Source organism: Centrocercus urophasianus, unplaced genomic scaffold, assembly GCF_019232065.1.
Source record: "Centrocercus urophasianus isolate 14NV4802_14NV808 unplaced genomic scaffold, USGS_Curo_1.0 seq_11, whole genome shotgun sequence".
NCBI lineage: Eukaryota > Metazoa > Chordata > Aves > Galliformes > Phasianidae > Centrocercus > Centrocercus urophasianus.
The window spans coordinates 6,873,651-6,887,396 of NW_024884253.1; the positions used below are offsets into that span (position 1 = coordinate 6,873,651).

Genomic DNA, 13,746 nt, shown 5'->3' on the forward strand with positions numbered 1-13,746 from the left:
GATCCTATTCAGAAGTATCCACAGTTTCAGGCACAGCAATCTGACAGATCTCTGAGTTGCATCTGGTACCTTTCTTCAAATAGACCATCACAGCATCTCCCTCTGGATTCCTGATATAAAGCAAGCAGCTGAGACGACCAATGCTAGTGGTAGCAGGATTCCCCAGAGCACCTTGCACCTGAGACAGAAAATATGCATGAAATAAATGTAACCTAACCAACTTCCTCTGTTAAAACATCTTTTCCTTAGCCATAAACAGAGGGAAGAATTATCACACACAGTTTATAACCACCACAGCTTGCTGTGGCCCACTGGAGATGCTTTTTATCTTGTCAAACAGAAATCTCAGCTGATCTTCAGTGCCACTGTGCTGTGTTTAGAAAGTTACGAGTAGGAAACTGTTAAAGACATAGAATCATAGAATAGCCTGGGTTGAAAGGGACGATAATGATCACCTAGTTTCACCCCTCCTGCTATGTGCAGAGTTGCCAGAGCCACATCTAGCCTGGCCTCGAATGCCTCCAGAGATGGGGCATCCACCAACCTCCTTGGGCAACTTGTTCCAGTGTGTCATCACCCTCTAAAAGCCTTTGACTCAAAGCTTGGACAGGAGGAAGGGACTGAGAAATGATGACCATTCAGGTGACATAGTTACTGACCCAGATGCTCCTAATTCTGATTATTCAAATGAAAGCACTGTTTAAGTTCACTTGATATTCAGACTGCAGGAGTTCAATATGTTTTGAGAAGTGCTGTGTGGTGTTTCATGGAAACTTTGAGGCATTCAGTGCCACTTTTGGCAATGACTGGTTGTAGTTTCTCTGCCAGCTTGAAGGAATTTATAACACAGTGTCCAAGGAATCAGATAATTTCCTGCTCTTCTTTTGTGATACCTTCTACTTATATTTCACCTACAGTATTACAGTAAACAGATTTTTAAATATGGCAGTTTTTACCAATCCAGAGGTGGTGCAGTTGAAGTTGACTTCAGCAGCACTGTATAAATCACACAATATTTCGGCATCAGCAGGGGTTACAGCAGCAAAACTGCAAGCTTCTTCCTTATCACAGTCTGAAAAACAAAGAGGAAACCTGAAGTTTCGTAGTATTTCATACCTACAACTTTTGCTACAAATTCCTCTGTCTTCTGCCATTTACCTATTTTTTCATACCTCTATGAAACTGCAGTTTCACATGTCAGATGAACTTTGGCTTTCAACCATTTAGTATAGCATTAAGTTTTCTTAAGTTAAGTTATTAAGTTTACTTAAGTTTTTAAGTAATTAGATGATATAAAATGTATTTGGGCACCCTTCACCAACAGATGAATTAAGTCTAACCACTTAACTAAATATTTGTCTGCTGGATAATTTTGCCTGTGGAAGGTAGGGATGACTCACACAAACCACTTAGCGTATCTGCACAAGACAGTAACTCCACAGCAAACAGGTTGTGGTCAAAATCAGCATGATTGAAGGTAATGAAACATGAAATTCTAAAATCATGCTTACTGATTAGTGTAAGTCAGTGAGCAGCCATCCCCTTCCAAAGTTATGAGCAGCGGAAGATCCTTTTGCCTATATGCTACCACCACTAATAGGCTCCCACAGCTTTGCTCCTAAAACAGGAGGCAAAATTGTTTCCAAATATTTCTTGCATAAAATAAAACAGTTTAGACCAGAACACCATCAGAATATAAACTAAACTATACAACTGCACAGGAGCAGAGAGAGAAGGCTATTCCTATCCTATACAGTAATATTTTAGACTGGCATTGCCATTTGGCAGTGAATATAAGCTCATATGCTGTTTCTTCACTTCGTTGATCCAATCTTTTAATTAAAAAAAAAAGAAAATGCAACCTTCTCTTTTATAATAAAAATACAAATTACATGCATTGAATACATAGCTTGCCAAAATGGCAGGGGGTTGGAGATTCATGATCCTTGAGGTCCCTTCCAACCTGGGCCATTCTGTGACTCTGTGGCCTCTATACCTTCCTAAGTTCATGACTGAAATGCCTTGCTTTTAAGTATCTCCAGTTTCAAGGCTAGGTGCAAAAAATCTTACACTAACTGAATCTGTGAAGCCCTGTGTGTACTCCCAGAATACGTCTAATCACTAAACCATGTCCCTAATTGCTACATCTATACAATACATGAACGTCTCCAGGGATGATAACTCCATTGCTTCCCTGGGCAGCTTGCTCCAAAGCTTGACTAATGCTTAATATCAGCCCTTGTCACAGGTTATCCTTGTTATTAGAGCCAGGGTGTATTTATTTTGAATGCTACACCTCTACCTCTGTTCACAAGTCTGCATTAGGAGACACAGGGCGAGGTACCTTTAAAGAGACATAGTTCATCTAGGACCTTATCCATAAGTTCATCATACAAAAGGGTTCAGAGTTCTCCAAGATGGTTTCTATTGTCTGCACAGATTTTCTGACAGTTTTCCTTACCTGAAATGCATTGAAAAGTTAGACTTTGTAGGTCTCTCCCAAATGACTGAGATTGGAGTATTTGAACTTTGTCTGACCCATAAACGAATGTAGAGGCAGGAACTCTCTCAAATTTTCTGAGCACTAAAAACCAAAGACACAAGTATCAGTTCCCATGCTAGAGAGAGACAAGGAGACTTTGGCTAGAAGCAAAAAATTAAGGATTTTTACAGGGAAATAACTCACTACATGACATATTCTGACTCAACAGGTAACAAAGGAGACAAGAGGAACAAAGTGGGCCTACAAGAAAGCTGAGGAGGTACTTTCATAAGGGCGTGTATTTCTGTTCTGCAAAAACAGCACAACAATATCTTTCAAAAGCAGTTAGCAAGAGGTGGTCTGGCAGTTCATATTCGGGTGAGACTTCCCAGCCAGCAGCAGACTGATTGTCTCCTATTACTTGCTCATGGCACAGAATGAACTACTGAGTCAACAGGGGGACCAACCTTCTGAAAAACAATCACTGAAATAAAAGTCAGCTCCAACAGAACTTGGCTACAAAGGAAATCTAGGAGCTTAATTCTCATGTTTAGGAGCGTAAAACAATTGTTGTCCACTAACTTAAAGCTCAGGGATTTGTTGTAGGTGGCGCAGTCAGCATGCTCCTTTTTGACCCTCACAGTTAACTACAGACTGTCACTTGATTTAAATCTACTCTCTCCAATCTGCACATTGCACATGTGTGTAAGGAAGCCCATCAAGCAAGACTATTCACAAATTAGGAAAAGCTCATGGGGTCTGGAGAAAGGGCCTAGCAGTGGGTTGTTAGAGTTTGGGTATTATGGTCAGGCTCCAGTTGGACTTGATGATCTTTAAGGTCTTTTCCAACTGAGCAATTCTATGATTCTGTGATGCAAAATCCAAAGGTCACCAAATGCAGACAAGCATTCATTTAAGCTCAGGTTTGGCCCTGGCTACGCCTTGAAGAATTTTATAGACAGTGAAGGGACACAGAGAGACATTGCAACCACTCTGCTCAGGTTTCTATTACTTATACAGATTTTTTGATACAGTGCATCCATCAGCTGATAAACTAATATCTTTCAGTGAGCACAACATGCTAAGGAGAACGGAAGAATGTGGTGACTTCACCCCTGTCTTGTCAGGCTTCTGCTCAAAATTCCATACATTCTAACCACAGAATCATCTAGGTTGCCAAAGATGTTAGAGATCACCAGTCCAACCACCAGTCTGATCTACTGAGTCCCACTACTAAACCATGTCCCTTACTGCCATATCTGCATGTCTCTTTAATACTTCCAGGGATGCAGACTCCATCGCTTTCCTGGAAAGCCTATTCCAATGCTTGACCATCCTCTCTGTGAAGAAATAATTCCTGATATCCAGTCTAAACTTCCTCTAGCGCATCATGAGCCCATTTCCTCACATCCTGACATTTGTCATCTGAGAAAAGAGACCAACATCCTCAGTACAGCTGTCTTTATTGTAGTTGTAGAGTAAAACAAGCTTTCCCTTCAGCCTCCTCTTCTGCAGTCTCATCGAGCCAATTCAGACCTTCAGCTCATTGCAATGAACACCAGATCTAGATCTTACAGAGCTAAAAAGCAGGAGTCCTGGTTCAATCTCAGCCAGTGTGAGATATTTGCCAGTAGAAGAGCTGGAGGTTCAGCCCTTCACTTCCCTGCACACTCAGGCACAGAGGTTCAGCTGGAAGATCCCAAGCCTTTCTCCCTGCAACAACTGCATAAACCACAAAATAAAATTCAGGGATAAGTTCTTAAAACAATCATTTGTACTCCTACAGCAAAATAGTCAGGCTAAATCAGAAGCAAATGTTCAGTGTTGTCAGGGCTGAGTGAGCAGGTGCTTTTGATAAAACCATCATTTCTGCTCAGAAAAAAACATAAGGGCTAGCCAAAAGCTCAAAAACTAAAAAAAAAAAAAAAAGTTCTTGTACTCCAGTGCAACTAGGGAGAGGCATAAACAGAGCTGGAAGATTTTTTCCTTCCAAGGAATACAGGAGAACACAACATAAGCATTAGCCTAATTCTACAGTAAACTTTTTACATCTGCAACTTTCAGTGATGCCTAGCTGAAAACAGAATGTACATATTTTCATAAAAATGAAAAGAATCTGTATTTTTATGTTGTTTGCAATTGTTTGCTGCCCTCATTTCTAATTCAAAGTTGGAAGCACTTTGAATGCTTCTCTATTATTTTTCTTTTTGGTTTGCTTGTTTTGCTTTTGTGTTTAATTTTTTAATTCTGATATTCCATTCCTCCATTTTCTCTACTTCAGTAATATGGAAGAAAAGTAGAGAAAAGATAAAAAGTCTCCAATTCAGAGCTTAACATAACATCAATTTCTGAAGCGAATATTCCATTAAATTTGATGCTAGTTATATAATAAGTATAAAATATGCTGGAAGACTAATTTTTGGGAAAGGCAAAAGTTTTGGGTTTGAGGGTCATAGTTAAACCTTATTGCAAGCAGTCTGGGGACTGTTTGATGGATGACTTCAGTATAGATCTCTAGCAGATGCTTACATGTACAACATCCAGCTTGATGAAGCCCTCATTTTGCATCTTTTCCGTTGGACTTCCAACAAATTACTTTCTACTTTGTCTTTCTGTCATCTCTTCTATTTCATTTTTTCGGAATTCCACTTCAGCTGTTCCAAAGGCTCCTCCAGAAGTGGTGGAGAATTAGGTAAATGTTTGGAATATCATGGCTGGTTGTTGTTTGTTTTTTTGTTTTCTTTTGTTTTTTGTGGGGCGATAGTGTTGGAATTTTTTTTCCCCATTTTGTTTTGTTTTACTGTTTGTTTAACTTTGTTTTCCAAAATTGTTTGAGAACTGCAATTTCACAATTGTGTTCAAGCAGAAGGAAGTTTCCCCAGTTTGCAAGGACATGTTCACTAAGTCGAATACCATAAAGCACAAGCCCAGACAGTGATGTTATGCCACAGCTATGAAGTCATTGTAAAACATAGTCTGTTTTACAGGATCACATGGATGAGTGATAATTTTACAGCAAAATTCATCATTCTGCTTTGTTCCCCTTAGCCCACTCGTTATTCTTCAGCTCAGGAGATCAGCATACATAAAGCACTGTCAGCCATTGGAGAGTGAAAGAAATCTTCTCTCTCCGCTCACAGGAAATGACTTTGTCAATCCAGTCATGAAAAGACAGAAGCAAGGAGCAATGTGGCTGAAGGCAGAGGCCACAAGTATGGGAAAATGAGTATGCTGGCAAACCAGCTGTGGAGCACTGGGTCATTTCATAAGGCAGTTACACTTACATTGGATGAAAACATATCCAAATATCATTCTTACCTGAGCACTCATAGTCTGTAAGGAGATCATCTGTTTCAGTCCAATCCAGAGCCGCTCCAAAGTCATCAACACAGAAGGATTTGTTAGTGTCAGGGTCTTGTTGGGAAGGCCTATACTGGCCATCCTCATTGCACTGCAAACCCTGCTCATTGCCTTGACAGTAAGTAATACCTGTAAGCAGGGTGAAAAAAGGAGAGGTTTAACAATGTTTTCCCTGGGCTTTGAAGCATCAACAGGACAAAAAACTTTAAGTACAATAGAAACTTTTCTGAATATTAATCTCATCATATAAATATGTGATGTTTTATTCTTTAAGATATGCTTATCTCACTTCTTTGTAAATCACATTCAGAACATTTCCGGGATTTTCTGTATGAATACAACCTCCCTTGTAATAAGTGCTGTAAAGCAGAGCAGTACAGAGAAGGAACTGTATTTTCACACAGGCTTGTTCAGTGCTTATTGCAATGGACCCATGAAATGTTACGAAGAACACCACAAGAGCTATCACAAGAATTTTTTTGTTACATAAAAAAAAAAAAATCCACTGTTGGTGGGAAATATGGTGCTAACTCTCTTTTCTTAAAGATTAATGACTTTGATTTAAATTAGCAGCATCTTCCTAACTACTTTTCAATCCCTAATGTGTAAACAACAAAGCACATGAGATCAATACCTACACTGAGAACACAGATATAGAAATGAAGGTGACAAATCAGGCTGATGTCTTCTTTAGGCAAAAATAAATTGATGTTAGAGTGATTATAAACCTTCTGTTTTATCTCACCCAAGAGAATACATAGACTGGAACAAAACAAAGCAGTTCCTGTACTCATCCATAATACCAAGTCTGTAGTGTGACTACTTGCTTTTAGCTTTATCCACGAGCTTAACAAATGGTATTCTTTATAGAACTGCTTCCAAAAATAAGTCATTTAAAATGTATACACTAACTTTACTGAATATATCAACTTTGAGAAGTGTTATATCAAAGTTGGGTCTTAAAAGAGCTAGGCAAAGATTCCTTTAATATTCAAGAAAATGCCAATAAATTGACCATATCAGATGTTTCTTGCTGACTGAATATCCAGATGTCTTTCCGCAGGACAGTGAACATGTCTCAAAGAACCACAACATCCTGGATGAGACTGACCACTCATTTCTCACACACATTTGATGTAAACACCAGACAGTTCATTTTGTCCTTGAAAAACATTTTTTAATATATGCAGAAAGGATTACATCCATTAAAAAAAATGTTTCAAAAAAAAGTCAGAAAGGATTTATTTTCAACCTGACAGAGGAAAACAATACTCATCAGTTATTTGAAGTCAAAATACAAAGGGAAAAATGGGCTCAACTTACAGTCATCAGCACTGAATGCCCCATAAGAGTTGGTAGTTTTGCCCACAGGACACTTGATGCAAGATAAACGCCCTGCCTGATGTTGATAGTAGCCAAGAGGGCAGGGAATGCATTCACCATTCTGGAAATTAGTGCCTGGAGGACAAACAACTGCAAAGAGAACAACATTGTTACTCTTATGGAATTCAACCATTTCAGGCATTTGCACATCCATGAATGATTGTATATTTATCATGCTGGTAGACTTTCTAAGGTTTCAAGCCTTTAATACATCTATTTCTAAGTGGAATAATACAAAATACAGAAAAAATACAAAACAAAAACACTCCTTAAATATTCATTACACTCGCAATTGCCTGGAATATATACTATGGCTTCTTATTTTCAGATCATCCTAAAAACACACCTGAAATAATGCACTACACACTCTTTGGAAACACTAAGTGCAGGCCTGATTTCAGCTGAATACTGTCAAACCCATTTGTAATAAGATAATGCACTGTGTGAAAGAAAGGAACTGGAGCTACAGAGTCACTTCCTCAAAAACTACAGGCAGAAAGAGGAAGACTCCAGTGAGTAAAAATTCCAAAAACATTGCACAGAAATTCACCATCTGGTAACTATTTCATTCAGAATTCCTAGTAAAGAAGTTTTTGTAAGCACTTCCAAGCTAAATAGAAATGGCTGGATTAAAAGTCACTAGTTAGTTAGTTGTGCACATGACAACCCCAATACAAAACAGATATCCTTAGGCCGAAAATAGGATTGTTCTGAAAATTATGTTTTCAGAAGTAATATTTCCAGCTGAACTGTTGCATATTCCAAAGAAAACTCTTTTTCTTCTGGGAGGTCATGCAATACCATCTTTCCCTCCAGATCATTCAGATGATCATTAAAGCAGAAGAGTCACAGATATATTTGCAGGACAATACCTTTACTTGTTATTTCACAGCTGCTTTCCAGATGCACTTTTCCTTCAAAACACTATCAAATGTATATTTTGGGACTTTGGCAAGGTGCAAAACTTCATTTCTGTTCTTGCCCTGCATTTTGACAGCAGTTTAAGCTTGTATTAGAGAGAAACCATGATGGAAAATTGGCCATCTCCACTACAACTCATATGATGAATTTCCACCAGCACATGGGAGCTAATTTAACTTGCTGAAGCACCTAAATTATAACAGATGAAAAAGACAGCTAGCGTCAAAATGATCGTATCTTCCTTCACTTCCTCTAAGTGGTCCAATGGGAAATTCCAGGATGAGACAACAGAGAGGCTGACTTTTTCTTCCTCTCAAGTAGTTATAATACATATCTGAAACCCACTAAAGAACAAAAAAATCCTGGATGAGACAGTTTTCCACTTTCTAATGCATATTGCTTAATATGCAACTGTGTCTGATACATTTTAATGACATTTTCTAACACATGCAAAAAGAATCATAAGCATTTCAAATGAACAGCAGTAGAAGAAAATAAAATGAAATGAGTAATCCATGCCTAAATCCAAGGCAAAACACAAAGGATAGGAGTGACTAATTAAGCAATTGAATTTTATAAAAGAAGAAATCAAGCTTTCAAAGCATCTTCTTCTTTCTGTAGTTATGGTCATGATGCAGATGTAACATCTGTGTCTAATCACATTTTAAGAAAGTAGAACAACTTTTTGTCTCACATTAGATTGACAAAAAGACATGAAGAACAGCAAAAAAAAGAGCAAAACATTGGTGCAGAGACTGATGTTTTCTAGAATCCACAGCTCTTGAAAGCATGTGTAGCATCAGCTGTAGGTTAATCTATCTGTGCTCATGTTTAGTGTGTGACTCTGAAAGTTGGACAAACCATCAAACACAACTCTTGCAAGCTTTAATGTTTTAACAAGATAAGAAACTAGAGGATAGTCTTGAGGCTATCTCAGAGCTAAGTGTTACCAGTGGACTCAAACTTAATTTCCCTAAATATGAAAATAAAACAAAACTAATAAAATAAAAAATTAAAATGGTCCCAAATTAAATCTCTGAATGCAGCACATGAGGTCTTTAAGCTGGCCTTGCTTTTAAGCCAACTAAGGCCTCTGCATACCAGGGGAGCAACATACTGAGTAGTCATTTACAGGCCAAAGAGCAACTAATTGGAGAATGGCAAAGCAGCTCCAAAGCAATGGGATAATGCTCTCCACAGAAGCCTCATTTTGCTTAAGATCAGCTCTCCCCACACTGAGTATACTTAAAAATTATTACAACAGATTGCTACTCAATGCTTGCACTGCTCTCTCCTTCCTCCAGGAGGAGATTTGTGGGATTCCAGATTCTTGGATCCATCAATTACTAATGAAGCCTTGAGTTGCTAGCTTGGCTATAAAACCAGTGCTGTTTTTGATTTGGGTTATGCTCTGGTCAAAGCAGTTCTGATAGAATTTAACAAGCTTTCTAAATAACAAAAGGAGTGAGCATAAAAATGTACAGTAAAACAAAGGTAAATCACAATAAGCTTTAAGATTTCCTCCTGAAATAAACAGTGAGAGAGGAGAAGAAGAGAAATAGATCCCAACAGGATAAATGACCAGATTACTTATCCATAATGCGCATAATAAAACTAAACCAAACAAAAAATAAAGTACTGCATCATTGGAGAACAAACAGAATTCCTAACTCCAACATTTAAATAAAATGTTCAGCCCTGCAACATAAAATGGTCCAGCATGTCCTATGACATCTTAGAATAAGAAATTTCTGCCAATATCTGGAAGATAAATCATCTCCTTCCCATATTTCTCTGATGTTGGCTTTACTGAGTGCCTTTCCCTACATCTAGTTGGTACAAATACACATGATCTGACTCACAAGGCAAATTAATTCAGCGCTTCCTGAAGGCCTCTATCCCTGTAGGAAAAATTTGGCTTAAAGATACAGTTCACTGAAAGTTCTTTTGGGATGGATTTCACTTAATAAATAATGATACCTTTAGTCGGTACAGCAGTACATCTTGTTAAGTAACAGAGAGTTGTTACTTACTCTGGATTCTCTGTAAGAATTAATCTTTTTCTGTGTGGCGTGTTTAAATAACCAAAATTCAAAGTGTTGCAGACCACAGAGATGAACTGAAACTGCAGTCAATTTACCCTTACAGGTCCAAGCTAAGAACAGCAGTAGCTCAGAGCTGATTCGTGCCTCGATGCTTTGAAGTCCTTTCCTTAAAAGGACGCATGCAATGCTGAAGGTAGGAAAGTGACCAGATACACTGACAAAATCTGCTACCTGGTGTTCAGCCTTGCCTGTCCAAAAAGCCATGCTTAATACGAGGCAAAGCAGCTCATCTTTGAAACTGGCTTGACTTGTCTCTAAATTATGGAGCACAGCACACACCACCCTTCATATGCACTACTATTTTTCAATTCTAGTAAACTCACTTTAGTCACAAATTATATAATTACATAATTTAATTACACATCAAATAAATTGTTATGCTGGTGAATTCTCAAGAGAAAGCTGCTACATAGGTCTGCTGTACCCCTTTCATGCAGAAATGCACGATCCATCCAACTCAGGTCTACCCTCTGCACAAGACTGGCCCAGAAGGTGCCCATTTCTGTAGGGAGCAGAACAGTGTGGAGTCCCATATCGGCTTTACAGCCTGGCAAACCTCACACAGAGATGCTGTCAGAGGGAGACCTTCAGGAAGAGGCCAGTAAAATTCAGACATGTGATGTAGGGGAAGATGGTATGCAACTCCATAGCAATACTCTTTCTCTTATGAACTACCACCTTTGATGCTAACTATACAGTTGAACCCACAGAAGGTATCACACTCACTCTCCTGAATAGAGAGAAAAGGCAGAGGTCGAGCACAAATATGTTCATAGACTTGAAGGCTTCCCTTTCAGCATTTTTTTTGTCAGGATTCAAGTCACATAACATTTAAAATAATAAAAAAATCTGCCAATATCCTAACTATTAGCAAGCTAACACCTCCAGTGCTTCACATCCACCATTGCACTATTACTATTACACTGCTTTTTTTTCTCTTTTTTAACATATAAAAATCAAGAGTGATTAATTTGGCAGGAATTCAAGAAATGAAAATATTTACATCCAACTTATTTTCATTCAAGTTACCAAGTTAAAGACATAACAAGCTACATTTTTATTTTTAATTATATGAGAAAGAAAAATATGATGGTGACAATGACTTCAGAGATTTTCAGCAGTATTTTCTGTGTGAAAAAATACAGTGTCTTTCATTTTTTTGTTTGCTCTGAGATCATTCCTAAAAGGTAACAGAAATGGCAGCTGAAGTAAAATGTTCCTGAGCTTAGAAGATTCCTACATGATAGTTCTCCCCTGCAACCTCTTTGCTTTAAAGCAGGAGACTCCAAACCAAACAGAAACCTGGCAGCATGCAAGGCTTATGCACAAAGTGATCATTTAACTTCAGGTACATCAGTGTTTCAGCCACAGTGACTGCACTTTGGGTTCAAAACATATGAGCAGTTTTTATGCTCTCTTCCTATTATCTACAACAATATGTACCTGAATGCAGCTGCAGAATTCACAAACATGCATAAACTCAAGCTGAGCTTCCCTAGCTTGCTGCCAGCACTTAATCCATCTGGTTTTAAGTTTACAGACACAAGAGCACAGGTATTTCCCTTTTTCATTATTATTCAAATCCCTTGACAGCAGATCCCTGAAAGACATTTGTTCTTGTTCTTGTAATCAGCTGAACATTAGGAAGCACTCTTAATTTGTAGAGAACCACCAAACCAAGCACAGAGCTAAGTTCTTTTCATGTGCCTGGATTTGTCCTTAGGATCTCTAACTTAGGTTACATAGCATAGAAGTTCAGCCATTAAAAAAACTCCACAATTGGGAAAATTTATCCCATACTTTCTGTTGTTGCTCTTATACCTATCCCTACTCAGTTTCCAAAAGAGTTAGACAAAATTAATGTATCCTAAACTGACATCAGAAAGGCACAGAATCACTGAGGCTCACTGGGTCAACAAGAACAGTGAGGCTTGCACTGTAGGATGGTTGATGAAAATGGAAATGCGAGCAGTGCTGTTAAGGCAGAGGGTTTTTGGTGATACACAGGGATCCTGTGAAGAGGTAGGCTTGGCAGCCCCAAGCAGGATGTTGACAGAAAGACAGCCCATTCCAGGGAAGTAGACTAAACAGAAGAAGATGAAAAAAAGGGCAGAATTGCAATCAGGTCTGGGTGTTGGCCAACACAGAGAAAGCTTCCATGTGAGCTGGCTGGGACTTGGCCCAAGAATTCTCAGACTCAAGATTTCTGCCATTTCTGTAGCTAGGTTTCTATTCTGGGTAGTGTATAATCATACAAAGCACTAACTATATTATCTTTGCTTCTTAGTAAGGATCATGCGTGATACAGAAAGACCTTTTAATACCAGACAGATCAGAAAACATCCCAATAAATGTTAGTGAAACCTTCCATACAGTGCCAGTGCCAGGAAGTCTACTTCTAAATAAGTGGCTCAAATCCATCTACAATGCAAGGACTAAACAGTAACCAAAGTAACAATTCCTGTCCCTCCTCAGATTTGCCACTGAAAGTGACTCTTTATGCCTTTGACCTATTAACCATAAACACAATCTTGCTGATGACTTATGGACTGTACTTTTATATCAATCCCTAACATAATCAAAGAAGGGAAAGCTAAACTGAGGCATACCACATCCTTGTGCATTTGGGACAATTTTCTCAGGAGATGAAATTCTTCGAAACCCTCTTCTACATCCCAGCTGCACTCTTGGAGACAAATCAAACTCTTCATCTTGGGGAAAATCAATGAACGAATCTGCTGGGAATTGCTTGGAGTCTAAATACAGCAGAAAACGACCATCCTCAATCTCTTTAATAAACGCTCCAATGAGTTTTTCTCCAACAAGTGCATTTTCTAAAAGAAATAATGTAAGAAAATAATATGAAGGAGATCCCTCATGGGGAAATGGATAACAAAATAAAGAGTGATAAATATTGTATTAATTAACAGCATCAGCAGATTCAAATAAAAAATACAAGCATGCTAGCAAACAGCAGAAAAGAATGAATGTGTGTATTGTTTACAGTATTAAAGTCCTAAATTTAGTATGTGTAGAGGTGCTAATGCAATAATCATAGAATCAGTTAGAAACCTCAGTTAGAATGTAGCCACAAGTATCATCAAGTCCAGTTTCTGGCTCCACATAGGACTACACAAAAATTAAACCATATTTCTGAGAGCATTGTCCAAACATCTCTTGAACTCCTGCAGGCTTATAGAATTAGAGAATGGTTTGGGTTGGAAGGTGTTTTTAAAGATTATCTAGTCCACCTTCAGGTAATGGCAGGGCAAAAGAAAAAATAGCAAGCACAAAAGTTGAAGTACCAGAAAACAAAATGTGATTTGTTTCTCTTGTTTCAATGGCTATATTTGGTTCTTCTGTAGCATTTTATTTATTTGGTTTTGAAGACATTCATAACTATATAATAATCAGGTTCTGTCACACTACTGATCCAATAGGCACTCCCCTCACAGCTGCTGAAGCTGGTGTTTAAAGCTGGAAAATAGTGAGCAT

The 13,746-nt window shown here is 38.3% G+C and overlaps 1 protein-coding gene across 1 annotated transcript in view; it reads right to left on the reverse strand.

Moving 5' to 3' along the window:
- The window catches only part of TG (thyroglobulin), a 139,434-nt gene that overhangs the window by 94,508 nt on the left and 31,180 nt on the right, over positions 1–13,746 (reverse strand). Inside the window, exons 20-25 of the mRNA XM_042833912.1 lie at positions 12,861–13,085; positions 7,166–7,315; positions 5,801–5,971; positions 2,462–2,584; positions 957–1,072; positions 70–178 (exon numbers count right to left, since the gene is read on the reverse strand). Coding sequence (XP_042689846.1) covers positions 70–178; positions 957–1,072; positions 2,462–2,584; positions 5,801–5,971; positions 7,166–7,315; positions 12,861–13,085 — 894 coding nt within the window. The remainder of the gene's footprint in view (positions 1–69; positions 179–956; positions 1,073–2,461; positions 2,585–5,800; positions 5,972–7,165; positions 7,316–12,860; positions 13,086–13,746) is intronic.